The 16,829-nt window shown below is 57.1% G+C and overlaps 1 protein-coding gene across 1 annotated transcript in view; it reads left to right on the forward strand.

The window, feature by feature from the left end:
* Positions 1-16,829, forward strand: part of FRYL (FRY like transcription coactivator) — a 154,068-nt gene that overhangs the window by 119,043 nt on the left and 18,196 nt on the right. The window contains exons 39-53 of the mRNA XM_038769106.1: positions 96-199; positions 644-832; positions 2,272-2,482; positions 3,507-3,628; positions 4,078-4,268; positions 5,624-5,718; positions 7,025-7,626; positions 8,613-8,710; positions 10,367-10,537; positions 11,208-11,348; positions 12,892-13,089; positions 13,984-14,145; positions 14,273-14,347; positions 14,521-14,697; positions 16,561-16,764. Coding sequence (XP_038625034.1) covers positions 96-199; positions 644-832; positions 2,272-2,482; positions 3,507-3,628; positions 4,078-4,268; positions 5,624-5,718; positions 7,025-7,626; positions 8,613-8,710; positions 10,367-10,537; positions 11,208-11,348; positions 12,892-13,089; positions 13,984-14,145; positions 14,273-14,347; positions 14,521-14,697; positions 16,561-16,764 — 2,740 coding nt within the window. The remainder of the gene's footprint in view (positions 1-95; positions 200-643; positions 833-2,271; positions 2,483-3,506; positions 3,629-4,077; positions 4,269-5,623; positions 5,719-7,024; positions 7,627-8,612; positions 8,711-10,366; positions 10,538-11,207; positions 11,349-12,891; positions 13,090-13,983; positions 14,146-14,272; positions 14,348-14,520; positions 14,698-16,560; positions 16,765-16,829) is intronic.

Raw genomic sequence — 16,829 nt, forward strand, 5'->3', positions numbered from 1 at the left:
GGGTACAAACACACTGCCACACCTAGCCCCGAGAGTCAGCCTTGGGTTTTCCTGGGGCCCTGAGGCCCGGTAACAGTGTGGTCGCCACCCCGCAGGTGCAACATAGCTGTGATTCTGCTGACAGATCTGATCATCGATCATAGTGTCAAGGTGGAGTGGGGCGGATACCTCCATCTCCTCCTCCACGCGATTTTTATAGGTAAGCGTCTCCAAGCGCCTCTCGGGCCTGCACTTTCCTTGGGCTAGGGAGTGGAGGCCCTTCTGAAGGTTCAGCTGAATGTCCGTCTTCTGGACAGACCCTTTCTTGCCGGGCAAACAGGCGGCACTGGTTTCCCTCTCTGGTTTGTTCTTCTAGCTGGGGCTTGTGTTTTCCACTTTGCTGAGGTTGCTTTCTTCTGAGAGGTGCAGGCTGCCTGTGAAGGCTGGTCTTTAGAAGTGCCTTCCCACTCTGAAAATTCAAGGGCCTTTAAAAGGCTGCTTGTTGCCTTCTTTTGGGAAATGTTTAGTGCGGGTATTGGTCATCTGGTGTATTTGTGCCTGAGGGTGGATTGCCAGGAGGTTTATTGGAGTTAGAGCATGGTTAGTTGACGGGGGGTCGGGGGCGGGCAGGCGTCCCGGGCATTGACCGCCCCTTGCTTGGCAGGGTTTGACCACGGCCACCCGGAGGTGTACGAGCACTGCAAGCGGCTGCTGCTGCACTTGCTGATCGTGCTGGGCTCCGGCAGCAGCAGCGTGCGCACGGTGGCGGCCGTCCTGCTCAGGAACAAGGAGTTGAACGAGCCCAGGGTGCTCACTGTCAAACAGGCCACACACTTGGACTTCACCTTCACAGGTACTGGGGAGGCGGCTCCGCTTGGTGCGGAACCAGAGTCGGGATGGGTGGGGCAGTGCTTGGGAAGCCAAGCTGAGGATGGGAGGGCCTTTCCTCCAACCCCCCCCCCTCCCCAGAGGGTCAGCGTCCAACGGATCACATGGAGAATTGGGAACGTTGATTTACAAGCCCCCAAGGCAGTAGAGCAGCTTGGGTTCTCTCACTCCATCGAGCCACCGTCCGAGAAGCAGCATGGCCTAGTGAGTAGAGCACCGGCCTGGAATTCAAAAGGACCTGGGTTCTAATCCCAGCTCTGTCTGGTGTGTGACCTTGGGCAAGTCTTTTCACTTCTCTGTGCCTCAGTTACCTCATGTGGAAAATGGGGGTTAAGACTGTGAGGCAGGGACCGTGTCCAACAGGATTTGCTCGTATCTGCCTCAGCGCTTAGTTTAGTGCCTGGTATATAGAAGGTGCTTAACAAATACTGTTATCATCATCATCATCCAAGAGAGCAGCCCTAGGGTTGGCCCCTTTCCGGATCCACCCCTCTGCAACGCTGTTGTTTTATTGGCCTTCTTCCATGTCCACGAGTTTTTTCTGGCCCAGATTGCCATGGGGCATGGATTTTGGTTAGCCCTGGTGGTGGCCTGCTTGAAAAATTCCCTCGGGCCCAGGCAAGATCCCAGTCTTAAAATCTGCTTTAGACTGAGTGGGTCAGGCCTCTGCTGCAGACGCTCAGCAGATCTCACCAGTGGTGACTCAGGCAAGTCAGTAACCATTCCTAGAGGCAAGTATCAATCTGTCAAGTGGTATCTATTGAGTGCTTCTTGTGTACGAAGCACTCGACTAACAGCTTGGGAGAGTACAGTTACAACAGACTCTATAGACACCTGACACCTTGCCCGCCCCATAGGAGCTTACAGTTTAGAGCCGTCTCATAGCCAGTTCCCAGTATTGGCTGGGAATTGTTGGGATTGACACTGAAGCGTACTCACAGATGCTGTTTTTAATCCATCGCCTTCACTGAGTGCCAAGCCCCATCCAAAGTAGTAGGGTAAGCACACCCTTCCCGGGAAAGCTCCCCCTGGAAAGATAATTTGCTTCCACGGTCTTGTCTCCCAGAAATGGGGTGGATTAGAAGTCTGAGAAGAAAGAAGCGACCTGCATTTGGGGAATTTGGTCCTGTACGTTTTGTCCAGCAGATGACAGGGCCTGACTGTCCTGGAGGGCGCAGAGCCACACAGCACCCAGTGGCTTCGTGGGGATGAACCCTCGGGGAATTTAGTGCCCACTCTTTCCTGTCAGCATTCAGTCAGGATCCACCAGCGGAGCCCAGCGGGAGGATCTCTCAGAGCTAGCAGCCCACTGGGCTGGGAAAATAGGCCCGGGGTCTTCTGTTTCGACGGATCACCAAGCCTCCGTGCTCCCCGGTGGTATCCATGCCGCTCTCCCTCTTCCAGCAGGCACCAGCGATGCCATACCCGACTACCAGCCCTCCCCCATGACAGACTCAGGGCTCAGTTCCAGTTCTACCTCTTCCAGTATCAGCCTAGGGACCGCCAGTCCCGCCGCCATCTCCCACCTGCATACCTGCTCATTCCTCGGCGACATGGATATTTCCGGAGAGCAGGACGAAAAAGTGAAGACCCTTATGGAATTCATCACCTCCCGGTGAGCGCCTCCCGCAGCATCGCTCCCTCCCCAGGCTTACGTTTGAGGATATGATACGATTGGGATGTTGCCTCCAGCTTTGTGGTCTGTTCCATTTGGGCCACTGGGGTGATCCCGAGGGGTGGCAGGCCGGTGGGGGCCGACCAGAGCAGGGTGTGCCGTGATTGAGATACGGCCTCCAGCCTTGAGGTCTGTTTCGTTTGTGCCGCTGGGCAGGGGCCCGAGGTGAGTCCTGGGGAAAGCCTGGCAGCCCCAGAAGGGATTGCATTGGTCTGCAAGGGCCAGGCTCCCAGCATTTGGGCGGGACAAAAGGCAGGCATTCATGGCGGTTTGCCCGGCTAGCTGGTGTCTACACACAATACAGAAGCAGTGTGATCTAGTGGATAGTGCATGGGCCTGAGAATCAGAAGGACCTGGGTTCTAATTCCAGCTCTGCCACTCATCTGCTGAGGCACTTCACTTCTTTGGGCCTCAGTTACCTCATCTGTAAAATGGGGAGTAAGACTTTGAGCACTAGGTGGGAAAGGGACTGTGTCCAACCCGATTTGCTTGTATCCATCCCGGTACTTGGTACAGTACCTGGCACATAGAAAGTGCTTAACAAATACCATTAAAAAAAATTGCTGCATTCCCCTGAGGTTAGGGCACACTCGAACCAAGACAGTGGGAAAGCTGGGAATGGTGTGTGGAGATGGGGAAGTCTGCCCGTTTTTCCAGGACCTTTCTGGGCTCCCCTCCTCCTGGCAGTAGCATTCCAGACACCAGGAGAGTAGGAAGGACAGAGGAGAGAGGACCCCTTCTGCCTGCTCGCTGGCCCCCTCCCACCTCCAAGTGGGAATGAGTACTGGCAGCAGAAGACTATTGAGGGAGCAGGGCACTCTCCAGCCCACTTTCCGGGGTGGACATCTTGGCACCAGATGCCCCATCAGTAACCATGAGACCGTACCATGCTGGCTTTGAGGCCGCCGGGGTCTTTGGGGTGAGGGAGTTGTGCCAGTAAGGAACGTCCCTGTGCTGTTTGCAGGAAGAGGGGGCCCCTGTGGAACCATGAGGACGTCTCTGCCAAGAACCCCAGCATAAAGAGCGCCGAGCAGCTAACCGCCTTTCTAAAGCACGTGCTGACTGTGTTTAAGCAGTCGGGCTCAGGTGGGTATTGGGCTGTTCCAACGCCTCAGTTTGCACCTGCAGCCTGCGGCTTGCCCCTTCCCTCCAGCATGGAACCACCGCTCGCCCCTGCTTCAAAGCCCTACTGAAGTCAGGTCTCCTCCAAGAGAAGATCTGCCCCCTTTTATCTCTCATCTCCGGCCCCATTATCCCCCACAACTACCAGTTCAGCCCGTCCCTGTCACTTGAGAACTTGGGGAGCCACTGCCCCCATCTCCCCGTCACACTTCTCTACATATCTGTCCACACTGTTGCTTCCTGCACATGGTAGTTGATTTGTGGGTCCATCTCCCCATTACAGCCTAGCGCCTCGAGGGCGAGGATTGCATCTGCTCACTCGATTGTACTCTCCCGTGCGCTCGGTAAATGCGGCGGCCAGGTGAGTTGGTGGCCAGATGGATTAACGACTGGTTGGTTGATTGGTCTTGCAGCGGGGCCCCAGCTGGAGCACCATCTAGGAGAAGTGGCTCTGCAGGCGGCTCTGTCGTGTTCTTCTCGGCACTACGCCGGCCGGTCCTTGCAGATTTTCCGGGCCCTGAGGCAGCCCCTGTCTGCCTCCACGCTCTCCGATGTGCTCTCGCGGCTTGTGGAAACGGTTGGCGACGCGGGAGAAGACGCACAGGTATTGGAGGTGGCTCGGCTGGTGTTGATCAGCCGCGGGGGACTGGGCCATGGGGAGGCGTCCAGGCGAGTCGGGGTGGCCGCTCCACATTACAGTCGTGTGCTCCTACCAGGAGGTTCCTTTGGCAAGAGGGTAAGACCTGCTCTCCTCTCCCCGGATCCCTGATCCAGCCGGCAGGATCTACATCTTTCACAGGCCTCCAGAATTGGAAAAGAGTTCAGTAGAAATCCACATGGCATTGTCAATCCCTGTCTTTGCCACAGTCCCAACGCTTTCTGCCCCCCGGGTCCACCCAACCTGCCGTCAGGACCACCGAGAACAGGCAGAGTGGCCGACTGGGTGTCAGCCACCTCTCCCTGCCGGCCCCAGATTGGGTTCTGTCTGACCGCTGGGCCTGGGGGGCACCCGCTCTATGAAGATATTTGACCCCCATCCCACCTCATGTGTGCTTTCTATTCATCAGTTCTGATAGGAACTGGTGGCCGTGAATGAAGTGGTGTGGGAGAGGACATAGGCGGTGGGGCGGGGGGGGGTCTTCCCACTGGATTCCAGGAGCCCCTTGCTAATGGACAATGAGAGGGTTCAGTACCCCTTAGTGTTTCCAGGTTCAGAAAGCACCAGCCGCTTCCCGAGGTTGCCCAAGCTGGCACAGTCTGTGCACAGTATTACGGTAGCCTAATGGACGAGAGACAGATGATTTCTCAGGGAGCCCTGAGCTCTGGCTTTTCTGGGAAAGCCCGTCCCTACCAGCAGGTGGGCCCGGGCATTGACCCAGAAATCCCAGGAAGACAAGGCTTAAATGTGGACTGGGGATCCATAGGGGCTGGTGAGAAAATGTCTGGTCCAGCCCCCTGCCCCTGGGTAAAGGAAATGATTAATCCACCCAGGACAGAGCTTAAATATTTCGGGAAGGTGGAGGAAGGCAGAGAGAGAGACAGACAGGAAGACACACGTACACACACACTCTCTCTCTCTCTCACTTTATCTTGGGAGTCTGTGCTGATGCTTTTCACCTTAACCACTGGGAATTTCCTTAGGTCTAACCTAATTTAAACCCAGCCCGAGTTGTGCTGTCCCCAGAGGGCATCTCCATTCTTCAGAGGGACTGCACAGAAATGAAGAACCGCGCCAGGCCCGAGCTGTTGCTTTCTTCCTCGGCAGCTACAATGAAAATGTGCTCTTCTGTTCTTTCTAGCCGGCAGGGACCTTGGTCACGTTGGTTCTTTGCCTCAGCGAGTGCCTGCCTCCTGAGGCAGCATCAGTCACTCCTTAATGCTAATGTTTGTGCCATTTCCCAATCCCACTGTTGGCCTCACCCTCAGGTCGTGTCCATTCAAATCTGCCTCCTCTTCCAGGGCTTTGTCATCGAACTCCTGCTCACTCTGGAGTCAGCTGTTGATACCCTGGCCGAAACCCTGAAGCATCATGACCTGCTTTCCGCCCTCTCTCAGTAAGGATCCGTGTTCTCTTTCGTGTACCTCCCCCTCCCCGTCCCCGCTCTGGAAGGCCTTGGATGGTGAACGGCCGTCCCCACCGATAGCGTTTGGCATGGTGGCAGAGTCCCGAGCGGTTTTTTCAGTAGCCCGGTCCCTGCCCTTTTCTTGGTCCTCCCGGAGCTGGAGTGGAAGTCCCGGCCTTCCACTCGGCTAGAACTGGAGGGTCCTGACTTAGGCTACCAAGAACTCATTACTGCCGCTTTCTAGACTTGTAGATTTTCATGGCTGTGAGCCTGCTGTTGGGTAGGGACCGTCACTATATGTTGCCAACTTGTACTTCCCAAGCGCTTAGTACAGTGCTCTGCACACAGTAAGCGCTCAATAAATACGATTGAATGAATGAATGGCTTCTCTCGTCCCCAAGAAAGCAAGCATGCAAGACCAAACCAAGCCTTCCTTTTCAGTGTTCCATAAAGCCCGTAAACAGTATCTTTACTGAGTTGGGCCAGGGTCCATACAGTCTGGGATCCGTCACCAACAGCGTCTCTAGAACACTCGGAGGAACCGAGTGCCGGTCACCCTCCTGGTCGTCTGCCCTCATTAATAATAATAATAATAATAACGGTATTTGTTAAGCGCGTACTATGTGCCGAGTACTGTACTAAGCGCTAGGGTGGATACAAGCAAATGGGGTTAGACCCAGTCCCTGTCCCCTTGGGGTCTCACAGTCTTAATCCCCATTTTACAGGTGAAGTAACTGAGGCACAGAGAAGCGAAGTGACTTGGCCAAGGTCACACAGCAGACAAGTGGTGGAGCCGGAATTAGAACCCTTAACCTTCTGGCTCCCAAGCCCTATCCATTATGCTCTGTCCATTATGCCGTGCTGCTTAATGGTCAGCAACGAGCCCTCCTACCCCCCTGAATCTTGCCTTCCCCATACCTGCCCCATTTCCATCCGGCATCCCATCACGGGCCATCTGTCTCCTCAGACCCTTCCCCCCTCTGATACCTGTTCTAGACTAGGGTTCACCTGTCCTAACTCTAAAGGCAGTCCTTTCATCTAAGCCCTCACTGACCATTTCTCCCAGTCACACCAGTCAGACGCTTCCCCCAGTGGCTGGCAGAAAAGCCCCAGGGGTCATTCCCGCAGCTGGAGGCCTCCTCTTGAGCCACACAGTCAGCCAAAAGCCTACCTCCTCATTGACTCGGCAGGGACCCACTAGGTTGCCGGCGCTTGTATTTCTGGGTTTAAGGCTTGGGCACGGCGAAGCACGCCGTACGGGCTCTTGTCGACTTGATGTGTGCTCCGTTGCCTTCAGAACCTCGTACCCCGAGCCGGCGATGGGAAACAAGTATGCGGCCAACAGGAAGAGCACCGGGCAGCTCAATCTCAGCACAAGCCCCATGGGCGGCGGCGGCTGCATGGGCTACTATGGCAGCGCGAGGAGCAACTCTCTGAGACTGAGCCTCCTCGGCGACCGGCGGGGGGATCGGCGGCGGAGTAACACACTGGATATAATGGATGGGCGGACAAGCCACGGTGGCAGCCTGGCAAGGACTAGAAGCCTCTCCTCCCTGCGGGAGGGGGACACGTCGGACGGGCCACCCGACCCCACCAACCTGCTGGCCACCATCTTCTGGATAGGGGCGTCCTTGCTAGAGTCGGACTATGAATGTGAATACCTCTTGGCCCTGAGGCTCCTAAACAAACTGCTCCTCCATTTGCCTCTGGACAAGCTGGAGAGTCGCGAGAAGATTGAAAGCGTGCAGAGCAAACTCAAATGGTCCAACTTTCCGGGCCTTCAGCAGCTCTTCCTGAAGGGCTTCACCTCAGCATCCACCCAGGAGATGACCATCCACCTTCTGAGCAGACTCATCGCTGTCTCCAAGCACGCCCTGGTAGACCCCTCCCAGCTGGCAGGTAGAGTGACACGGGAGGTGTGGAGCAACGCTCTCAGGGGAAGAGTGACCCTTCCCTGCATGGGTTTTCCCAGTCCTATGTTTGACTCTGGAGTCGAGCTTTGATGGGTGCCAGGTGGAGGGCAGAGTGTAGCTTCTGTAGCCGGGAAACATCACCCCTCCACCCCCAAGAGTGTTGGGGAAAGGAATTGTGATCCCTCATTCAGACCCAATGAAACGAAGTCAGTTTCTCCCGGGAAAAGTGCGATGCTAAGTCCCACCTTCCCCTGAAACAGTTCAGTCAGCACGGAAGCAGTCATAGTCACAGGGGTCAGAGTTTGTCGGGAGCCGTGGCCCTGGAGGTGGAGGGAATGTGTGAGTTCCCTGCCCTAGGCTGGTGGGCCCAGGCCCCAGTGAGGAGACATGAGAAAGCCCCGGGTCCCCTCTTGAGGGGAGTGGAAGATAACTCCTGGTTGGGGTCAAGCATAGAGCCCCCATGGTGCCTCTCCCTTCCCTCTTCCCCCTCCTCCCTCCTCTCCCCTTGTCCCAGCAGCTTCAGGGCCTGAGCACTGCCAGTCTGGCTGTCAGTCCCAGGGAGTGAGAGGACAGGGCAGGGAAGCGCTGGGTGATTGTCTTCCTCTGGGCCAGACTTGGGCCCTCCTACATCCACAGGAGTGATCCAGGTGGCCCGGGTACTTTGATTTGGCATTGAGTTGCTCTGGTTCCCCTGAGGCTAGGCGTCGGGACTTGAGCCACCCAGCACGGTGGCCTTGTGCCACTCTCCGAGAAGCAGCAAGGGCAGTGTAGGGCAGGTGAGTCGTGAGGGACCCAAGTCTCAAGGACTTGACTCTCCGGGTCCCGCCTCGGGGAGGTTGGGAGGTCTTTGAGCCAGTCTTGGTAGTGACGGGAGCAGAGAAGGCTGTTAAAGTGAGCCTCACAAAGACATCCCCTCGGGGTCATTTTCCCCAGTGGGGATTTGGGGTTTGAATTCTTTTTGCTTTCTTGCAGGATTTCCTCTTAACATCCTGTGTTTATTGCCTCACTTAATCCAGCACTTCGACAACCCCACTCAGTTTTGTAAAGAAACGGCCGGTCGGATAGCAAAGGTAGGTATCCCCAGCTCATGCTACTTTCCCCTCCTGACCGTGTTCAGCAGCAAGCCCCCCCACACATCCAGCCCTCCTTCTGACCCTGGAGAAAGAGTGATGAAGTTCTGTTAACCCCCAGAGTGAACCATTTCAGGGAGCAGGATGGATTTTGCCCTGCCCAAGGGACCGAAAGGCCATGGAGCCAATTCCATCGGTGTGCCCGGTTCAGCCTTTCTTTTCACCTTTGGGCAATGGGTGCCTGGTGGCACCCAGAGTCCCCAGCCCGACACTCATGATGAGGCTCCTAGTGGGCCACTTGCTGCTCCTTCGGGGCTTCCGGCCACACCGCGGCAACCCGAGCCCTAGCTGTGCAGAGTTTGCGGTCATTCCAAAAGGGCACCCAGGGTACACTCCAATGTACGGCGAAATAGGCCTGAGGCACCAGTCGTTTCCCACCAGAGGTTCACCCCTGTTTATCCCCTGTCCACCGTACCCCGGACATCCTCCTTCCGACTGCCCTCCTCTCCGTGACCAGTTTAGGGGGTGGCAAACTGATGGCCTGGCTACCAGCCCTGCCTCCTCCTTAGGACCCTGGTAAAGCCACTCTGCCTGTTGCCTTCCAGTCTTACTGTCCATGTAACTGGAGAGTTTGCCGGATTTGCTTCTTCCTGCTAAGTTGGGCCCGAACTCCCCCTCGGCTACCTTGTCCCCGACGGCTCCGCTCCCATCCCATCCAAGCTGAGACCAGTCTCCCCATCTAGGAGGGCCAGCTGGGAGACCAGCCAGATCCCAAAGGTCCTTCTCCAATGCCAGCACCTTCAATGGCAATAAGTATTGTGCGAGCATTCATGATTACCCCTGGGGACCACCTCTCCTGTGTCTTGGGTGAATATCACGACAATGCCCATCCCTGCCCCAGCTTGGATCCGGGGCTCCCGGAGGCGGGCTGTGTGCACTCACTGTGTTCTTGGGTTCAACTCACTGTGGGCATGACCCAAAGCCAGTCCTGATGGGCCGCACCTGCGTGGCGATGGGTTCAAGTGTGTCCATAGCAGGCAGGTGGGTCAGCCTTTCTAGAGAGGCAAGGTGGCCTAGACGGCCCTGGGGGTCAGAGAGCCCGGCTTCTGATCCCCTCTCTGCCACTTACTGTGTGATCTCGGGCAAGTCACGTCACTTCTCTTAGCCTCAATTTCCTCTTTTTTTTTAATGGTATTTATTAAGTGCATACTATGTGCTGGGCACCGGTCTAAGCCCTGGGGTTGATACAAGTTAATTTGGTTGGACACAGTCCCATTCCCCATCCCACAGGAGGCTCACAGTCCTAGTCCCCACCTTACAGACGAGGAAACTGAGGCCCAGAGAAGTTAAGTGACTTGCCCAAGGTCACACCACAGACGAGTGCTGGAGCTGAGATTAGAACCCAGGTCCTTCTGAGTCCCAGTCCTGTGCTCTATTCACTAAGCCATGCTACTTCTCTATGAGAAGGGGACTCAAAACCCGTTCTCCATGCCACTTAGACTGTGAGCCCCTTGTGGGGCAGCCACTGGGTCAAAACTGATTATCTTGTACCAGCCCCCAGCACTCAGCATGGTACAAAGTAAGCGTTCCGTAAATTCCACGATTATTAATAGTATCCTCAGGTGAGGGAAACATTCTTTTCCGTCTGTGCTCTAGGTGTGTGCCGAAGAAAAATCACCCACGCTCGTGAATTTGGCTCACATGATGAGTTTATATAGCACCCACACGTATTCCAGAGACTGTACCAACTGGATCAACGTGGTGTGCAGATACCTGCACGACTCCTTCTCAGACACCACCTTCAGCCTCGTGACTTACCTCGCGGAGGTGAGAATCCCGGGACAGGCGAGCGCGTCCACCGGGGCTCGCCCACCAATCCCATCAGTGGTGTTTCCTGAGCACCTGCTGCAGGCTAAGTGCTCTCCCGGGGGCCTGCTGTGCTCCGTCCAGTGCTTGGGATCGGAGATGACAGGAGCAAGTGCACCTCCCCTCTGGGCTTACAAGGGACTTAGAATCCGAAAGGGAATGGCATCGTGAAGAAGCTGAAGGAAGGGGTTGTGACTGGCGGGGACGGGGTGACCAAACAGAGGTAGAGTGTGTGTGTGAAGTTGACTGATGGAGCCGAGCCAATGACTGCTTGGACAGTTGAGTAGGCAGGTGTACGCAGTGGGTCATTGCTGTGGTGCTCGTCTGTGTGCAGAGAACTACCCAATGGTTCCCCAGCTCATAAGTCTCCAGAGAATCAGGCTGCATGGCCAGCTCAGGGGGGATGGGGCGGTGGGGGTGGGAACAAAGGGGATACCTTTGTCCTAGGCTTTGGGAAGATCCCTCCCTCCAGGATGGGAGCATTCCAGAGGGATTCCCCCTGCCGGCCCGGTCTTTCCCTGAAGGGATCCCGGTCTCCAGCCAGGACTCTGGGCCCTTCGTTTCTTCGAGAAGTGGGAGCTCCACTGACCGAAGTCAAACCGGCCTGAAATGCGCTCTTGGTCCTTTCCAGCTGTTGGAGAAGGGGCTGTCCGGCATGCAGCAGTCCCTCCTGCAGATCATCTACAGCCTGCTGAGCCACGTCGACCTCTCCGCCGCCCCTGTCAAGCAGTTCAACCTGGAGATCATCAAGGTCATCGGCAAATATGTGCAGGTCGGTACGATCGCGGTCCCACGGGGCTGCCTTTTTCCAGCTGGGGTGTCTCTCGATCGATAGCGTTTATTGAGCAGTTACTGTATATTGAGCAGTTGCCGTGTGCAGAGCACTGGACTAAGCTCTTAGGAGAGGATGGTACAACAGAGTTGGGAGTCATGCTCCCTACCTGCCACGATCTTCCGGGGTATAGGTGGCCAGCGTCCAGCTTGCAGGGAATAATCCGTTTGGGAAACATCTAGCGGTTCTCTCGAGCCAGCCCAGCCCTTCCTGAGCTGGGGGTGTGGATGCTTCCCAGATAAATGGTTTGTTCCTCCTCCAGGCTGCCCTCCGTCTGATGAAACATGCCATTTTCCAAAGAGGCCCCGCCAGACATGAGTCCTTGGTTGCGCTTGGTTCATCCTGGTTGGAGTCCTCGTTTTATGTGGCTTTGTGGGTGGATGATCCCTGGGGAAATTTGGCTTTGAAGGAAAGGGCTCGACCAACCACCCAGAGCATAGCCTTCGTTTTGGCAGGGCTCTGTCCGTCTGCCCTGAAATAAATCCCGATACATTCCCTGCCACACTCCAGTGACCCGAGCGTGGGTGATTCTCCTGGCCCGTTGGGGGGGTGACCACTGTGCCACTGTCCTGGTGTCAGGAGAGATTTGACAAAGCTGGATGACTCCATGCAGCCAGGCTCGCTCCTGCTGAGGGGGCCCTCGCCTTCCTGGAATGCAACTAAAATGAGTAACGGGGACAGGGACAATTGGAGAAAGAGGCCGTTGGAATCCAGTTGGAGACGCCGCAGGGAGGGAAACGTGCCACCAGCTTCAGGTGGCTCAAGAGGCAGAGGAAGGGGACCTCGTTTCAGGGGCGACCAGACAGATGCCCTAAGGGTGGTGTCATCGAGGGCCAGGCAGGACACTGCTCTGCAGTAGTGTCAGGGCTCTGCAGTTAGGGAGCCGGGAGCAGCGGGCCAGCTGAAATCCGGGCGGGGGCTCCCCGGGATGTACAGATGTGTCCGTAGCATGGTCCGCCGGCATGGCAGGAGCCAACAGCAGCGTCCCCAGGTTGAGACAGGGAAATTAACGGAGCCCCCTCCCCATATCCCCCAAGATGGACTCCGAGGCAGCTTCCAGAAACGTAGGGAGTCAGGAAAATGGTGCCAAATCCATTGGGGCTGTAGGAGAAGTCCTCTGAGATCTGGGCGTGGGGCTGTGTTGGTTGTGGTTAAGGCTTGCTGTAGCACTGCTTCCCTGGAGCGCAGAGGACTGTGTACTGCCAGGAACTGGTCTGAAGGCTGCACCTGTTGATGGGTCAGTGGCCCAGGGGGTGGGTGGGGAAAGGGGGGAAGCCCCAGCAGGAGAGGTGGATTTAGAGGAGAGGAGGCCGGGTGGCTGGGGAGACACCTGGATGTGGGGTGCTGATCTCCACCAGCCCCCTCACTGCTCCTTCCTTCACTCCACTAACTGGTCTCACCCTGCCCCTCAGCCCAGCGGTTCCATTCACTTGGCAGAGAGAAGCACGGTCTAACCACTGCTGCACCCTCATTTCCCCCACAGAGCCCCTACTGGAAAGAAGCCCTCAACATCTTGAAGCTGGTGGTTTCACGATCTGCAAGCCTGGTAGTTCCAAATGACGCCCCCAAGACCTACGCCAGTGAGATAAGCACCCCTGAACTCTCCTTCACCAAAATTTTCAATAACGTCTCTAAGGAGCTACCTGGGAAGACTTTGGATTTCCATTTTGATATCTCAGAGGTAATTCTCTCCCATAGGGTCCCTCTCTCGGGGCCCGTTCCCACAACACCCGCCCCTTCCACTCAACCTCCCCGCCCCACAGATCCTGAAAGATCCATGGATCTGCTTTGGGCTCTCGCGATGGGGGTCCCAGTTTGCTCCAAGCTGGGTAACATTTTACTGACTCAAAACGTGCACCCGTCCTCGCTCCTGGTGCTGGCCCTCCTAGTCAGAGGCTCCACCAGGCACCGGGCAGGCAGTTGGGAGGTACCGGCGGGGAGCGGGGGCCTGCCAGGGCTTTCCAACCACTTCTGCACCCACGCTGGGGATGCCATCTTTGAGCATGAAGTGCGCTGGGTACTGGAACAAGGAACCTCTGGAATGGCAGGTGGGGTGGAACTACCGAGCTCCTGGCCCAATTACCAGAGACCAATCCTTGCCTGCACCGACCCTGCTCCCCAGAGGTCCCCAGCATTGTTGTGTCTTCCTGCCTAACCTTAGGCATTGATGTGGGGAGACTAAGGTTCTTGTCCCACTTCCGTCCCAGGATCTAAATGAACGCGTCTTCACGGGATGAAAACCCTAGATTTATTTCTCTGATCATTGGACCTCCCCCTCTAGACTGTAAGCCCGTTGCGGGAAGGGATTGTCTCTCTTTATTGCTGTATTGTACTTTCCAAGCGGTTAGTACAGTGCTCTGCACACAGTAAGCGCTCAATAAATATGATTGAATGAATGAACGTCCACCCCCTGCCCTCCCACTGCACACACACACGGGCGCACACTTTCTCTCACACACCCACACACGCTGCCCCCCTGACCGAACCTATAATCAGCCTACCAGTGGCACTCAAAGACTGACCTCGTGCTGCGAGAAACGTTAAGGTAAAAAGCACGCGCCTTGTTGGTGTGCAGACTCCCATCATCGGGAACAAGTACGGCGACCAGCACAGTGCCGCCGGCCGGAACGGCAAACCCAAAGTCATCGCCGTCACCCGGAGCACCTCCTCCACCTCCTCCGGCTCCAACTCCAACGCCCTGGTACCCGTCAGCTGGAAACGGCCACAGATGTCCCAGGTGGGCCAGAGGGCGGCCGGCTGCAGGCAGGGAGGGCGCGGGCAGGAGGGTGGCCTGGGGGGGTTTCTGCAATGTGACGTCGGTCTCGGCTGGACGAGAACCCCTGGCTTTTTCTCTTGGGCTTCAGCGTCGGACGAGGGAGAAGCTAATGAATGTGCTGTCGCTTTGCGGCCCGGAGTCCGGCCTCCCCAAGAACCCGTCCGTAAGTGACCGTGCCAAGTGCGGTGGTGGGGCCTAGGGCGGTCAGAATGGGTGGGGCCCATTGAGGAGGGACCCTGTCCCCTGGCGAGGCACCTCCCTTCCGAGCCCCACATCCTGCCTTGCTCATGCCCGGAAATGAGAGAGTCAATTCCTCCTCGTTTGCACCGCGTGTAGGTGGTGTTCTCGTCCAGCGAGGATCTGGAGGCCGGGGACCCCCAGGCCAGCCTCATCTCGGCTGCAGAGGAAGTGATCCAAGAGGAGGAAGCGGCTGTGGAAGACAGTACCAGCGAACAGCAGTTTGGAGTGTTTAAAGACTTTGACTTTTTGGATGTCGAGTTGGAAGATGCAGAGGTGAGCCGGGAGCGGCTTCCCACCGAGGGACGGGATTGGCCGAAGGGGCCTAGCTCGCCTCACCGCTCAGACTGGTTTTGTCTCACTGTAGGTTGAGGGTGCGAGGGTGGTCTTTTACTAGGCCCAGATTGGGGGCAGAAAGATGAGCTGATGTTTTAATCAGTTTTGAGTTGTGGGTTCTGAAGAGATGTTCAGTTGTCAAACTCATTTTGAAAACTCTGATCCAGCAAACCTGGCACCGATAGCGCGGTGTGACCAGGCCCCGGGGGCACAATTTCCAGAGTGGCCTGCCAGAGTATCCGGAGCCCATGGCCTGTATCGCCTCTGTTGCCTCTGGAGCCATAGTGGCAGTCTGGGCCAGGAGCTGGGGTTTCCAGACCCTCCTGGAATCCTCCACCACCCTCAAGCCCAGGAGACGGGACGCAGGCTCATGTGCCGCTCGGGACAGGCTCAGGCGGGCGGTTCTGACGCATTAGGCGTTCCAGCCCGTCTGCCAGCCCGCAGAGCAGGGCTTAACCCAACCGGGCAGAAGACCGGGGGAGGATATCCATAAGTCAACCATCAGCTGCTGCTAACAGCAGGGTTCTCAGTTATTAAAACTTCCTTCCGATAGCTCCCGCAAATCCCCTCCAGGATTTTAAATGTCAGCATCAGCGAGAACAGCCTTCATTCGGGAACCAGAGAGAATCCCTAGCCATCAGAGCTTTTCCCTGGGTGTCCTTTTCCTGTTTGGTTCATTGGTTTTTATTTGCCGATGTAATACTGACGCCAGTGCCCTTTGGCATTTCCAAGCCAGTTAGAGCAGGCTTGCACAGGCCCTGTTGCCCTGCAGCCGCCGGCAACTTTGAATCGCCACGGGGGCAGAGGCGATCTCTGGCACCCCCCCGCCAGCCCCCCACGGTCTAGTCTAGGGCTGTGCCCAAGGAGTGGGGCTGCCTGGTGGCGAGGGCCAAACCCTCTGGCTGGTGAAATGGACACCACTGGTTTCCGTTGGGTTCGAGAAAAGGAGAGGCATTAAGCCTGCCCAGCTGTCCAAGAAATTCTGCTGGGCTGGACTGGCCAGGGCCTCCCGGGGGCAGGGTGGCTGTGCACCCTGATGAGATGGCTTCGGGACTCAGCTCCGGGGCCGCTGGTGAGACTCGTCTCTGCCCGACGGTCAGGGCCTTCCCCCCACCGGGTGTTGGAGGCCGTGGGATGGCCAGGACTGCTTCGCCAGGTTGGAAGTCCCGGTCGGAACCGACGGCCCCTTGGTGGGGAGCCAGACGAAACGCCCCGTGGAGTCGTCATCCCGAGTGTGCGGGGCTCAGTCTTCTGGCTGGGAGGCTTTTGGGACAGTGGCAGATTGGCTGCGGGAACCCGGCTCCGTCTCCGAACTCATGTCCGTCTGGGGAGGGAGACGGATGGCCCCCGGCTCTAAGAGGGTTTTCCGTGTTTGTCCTCGTTCTCGCTAATCTGTGTGTTTTCCTTTTTGCTCACCAGGAGCTGCAGGTAAGTTGCAGCCTGGTGCAGTGGCTTGCTTGCCCATTGTCCCCCGTGGGTCCATCTGTCTGTGCTTTGTAGTCCACGCGGGCTCGGGGCCTGGCTCCATATGGGCCGGGCGGCAGGATTGGGTAGGCCCCAGGCAGCGGGGCCACCCAAAAACCGAAGCAGAGCGGCAGAGCTGGGCGTTTCATCCCTTGAGTTGCCCCTCTCCCGACCGACCGTCATTGGGGCGTTTGGTCCCAGCCGACTCACCGGGCCGCTTCACTTGGCCTCTCGGCGCCTCGAGTCCCCCTGCCCATTCTGCCTGCTCCGGGGGTGTGCCGATGGGAGTTGTGAGAATAGGCGTGAGGTCTGAGAACTCTGCCTCCCTTCCTTCTCCAGGGCGAAAGCATGGACAACTTCAACTGGGGGGTCCGCCGACGCTCCCTGGACAGCATCGACAAAGGGGACACCCCCTCCCTGCAGGAATGCCAGTTCTCCAGCAGCACCCCCAGCCTCAACCTGACCAACCAGGAGGACACGGATGAGTCTTCGGAGGAGGAAGCGGCCCTCACGGCCAGTCAGATCCTCTCCCGCACTCAGATGGTAAAACCCCGAGGGCGGGGGCATCGGAACCACTTGGCCGAGGCGGCGCCGGAGGGACCGGGCAG

Source organism: Tachyglossus aculeatus, chromosome X5 (assembly GCF_015852505.1).
Source record: "Tachyglossus aculeatus isolate mTacAcu1 chromosome X5, mTacAcu1.pri, whole genome shotgun sequence".
In the NCBI taxonomy this organism is placed as follows: Eukaryota; Metazoa; Chordata; class Mammalia; order Monotremata; family Tachyglossidae; genus Tachyglossus; species Tachyglossus aculeatus.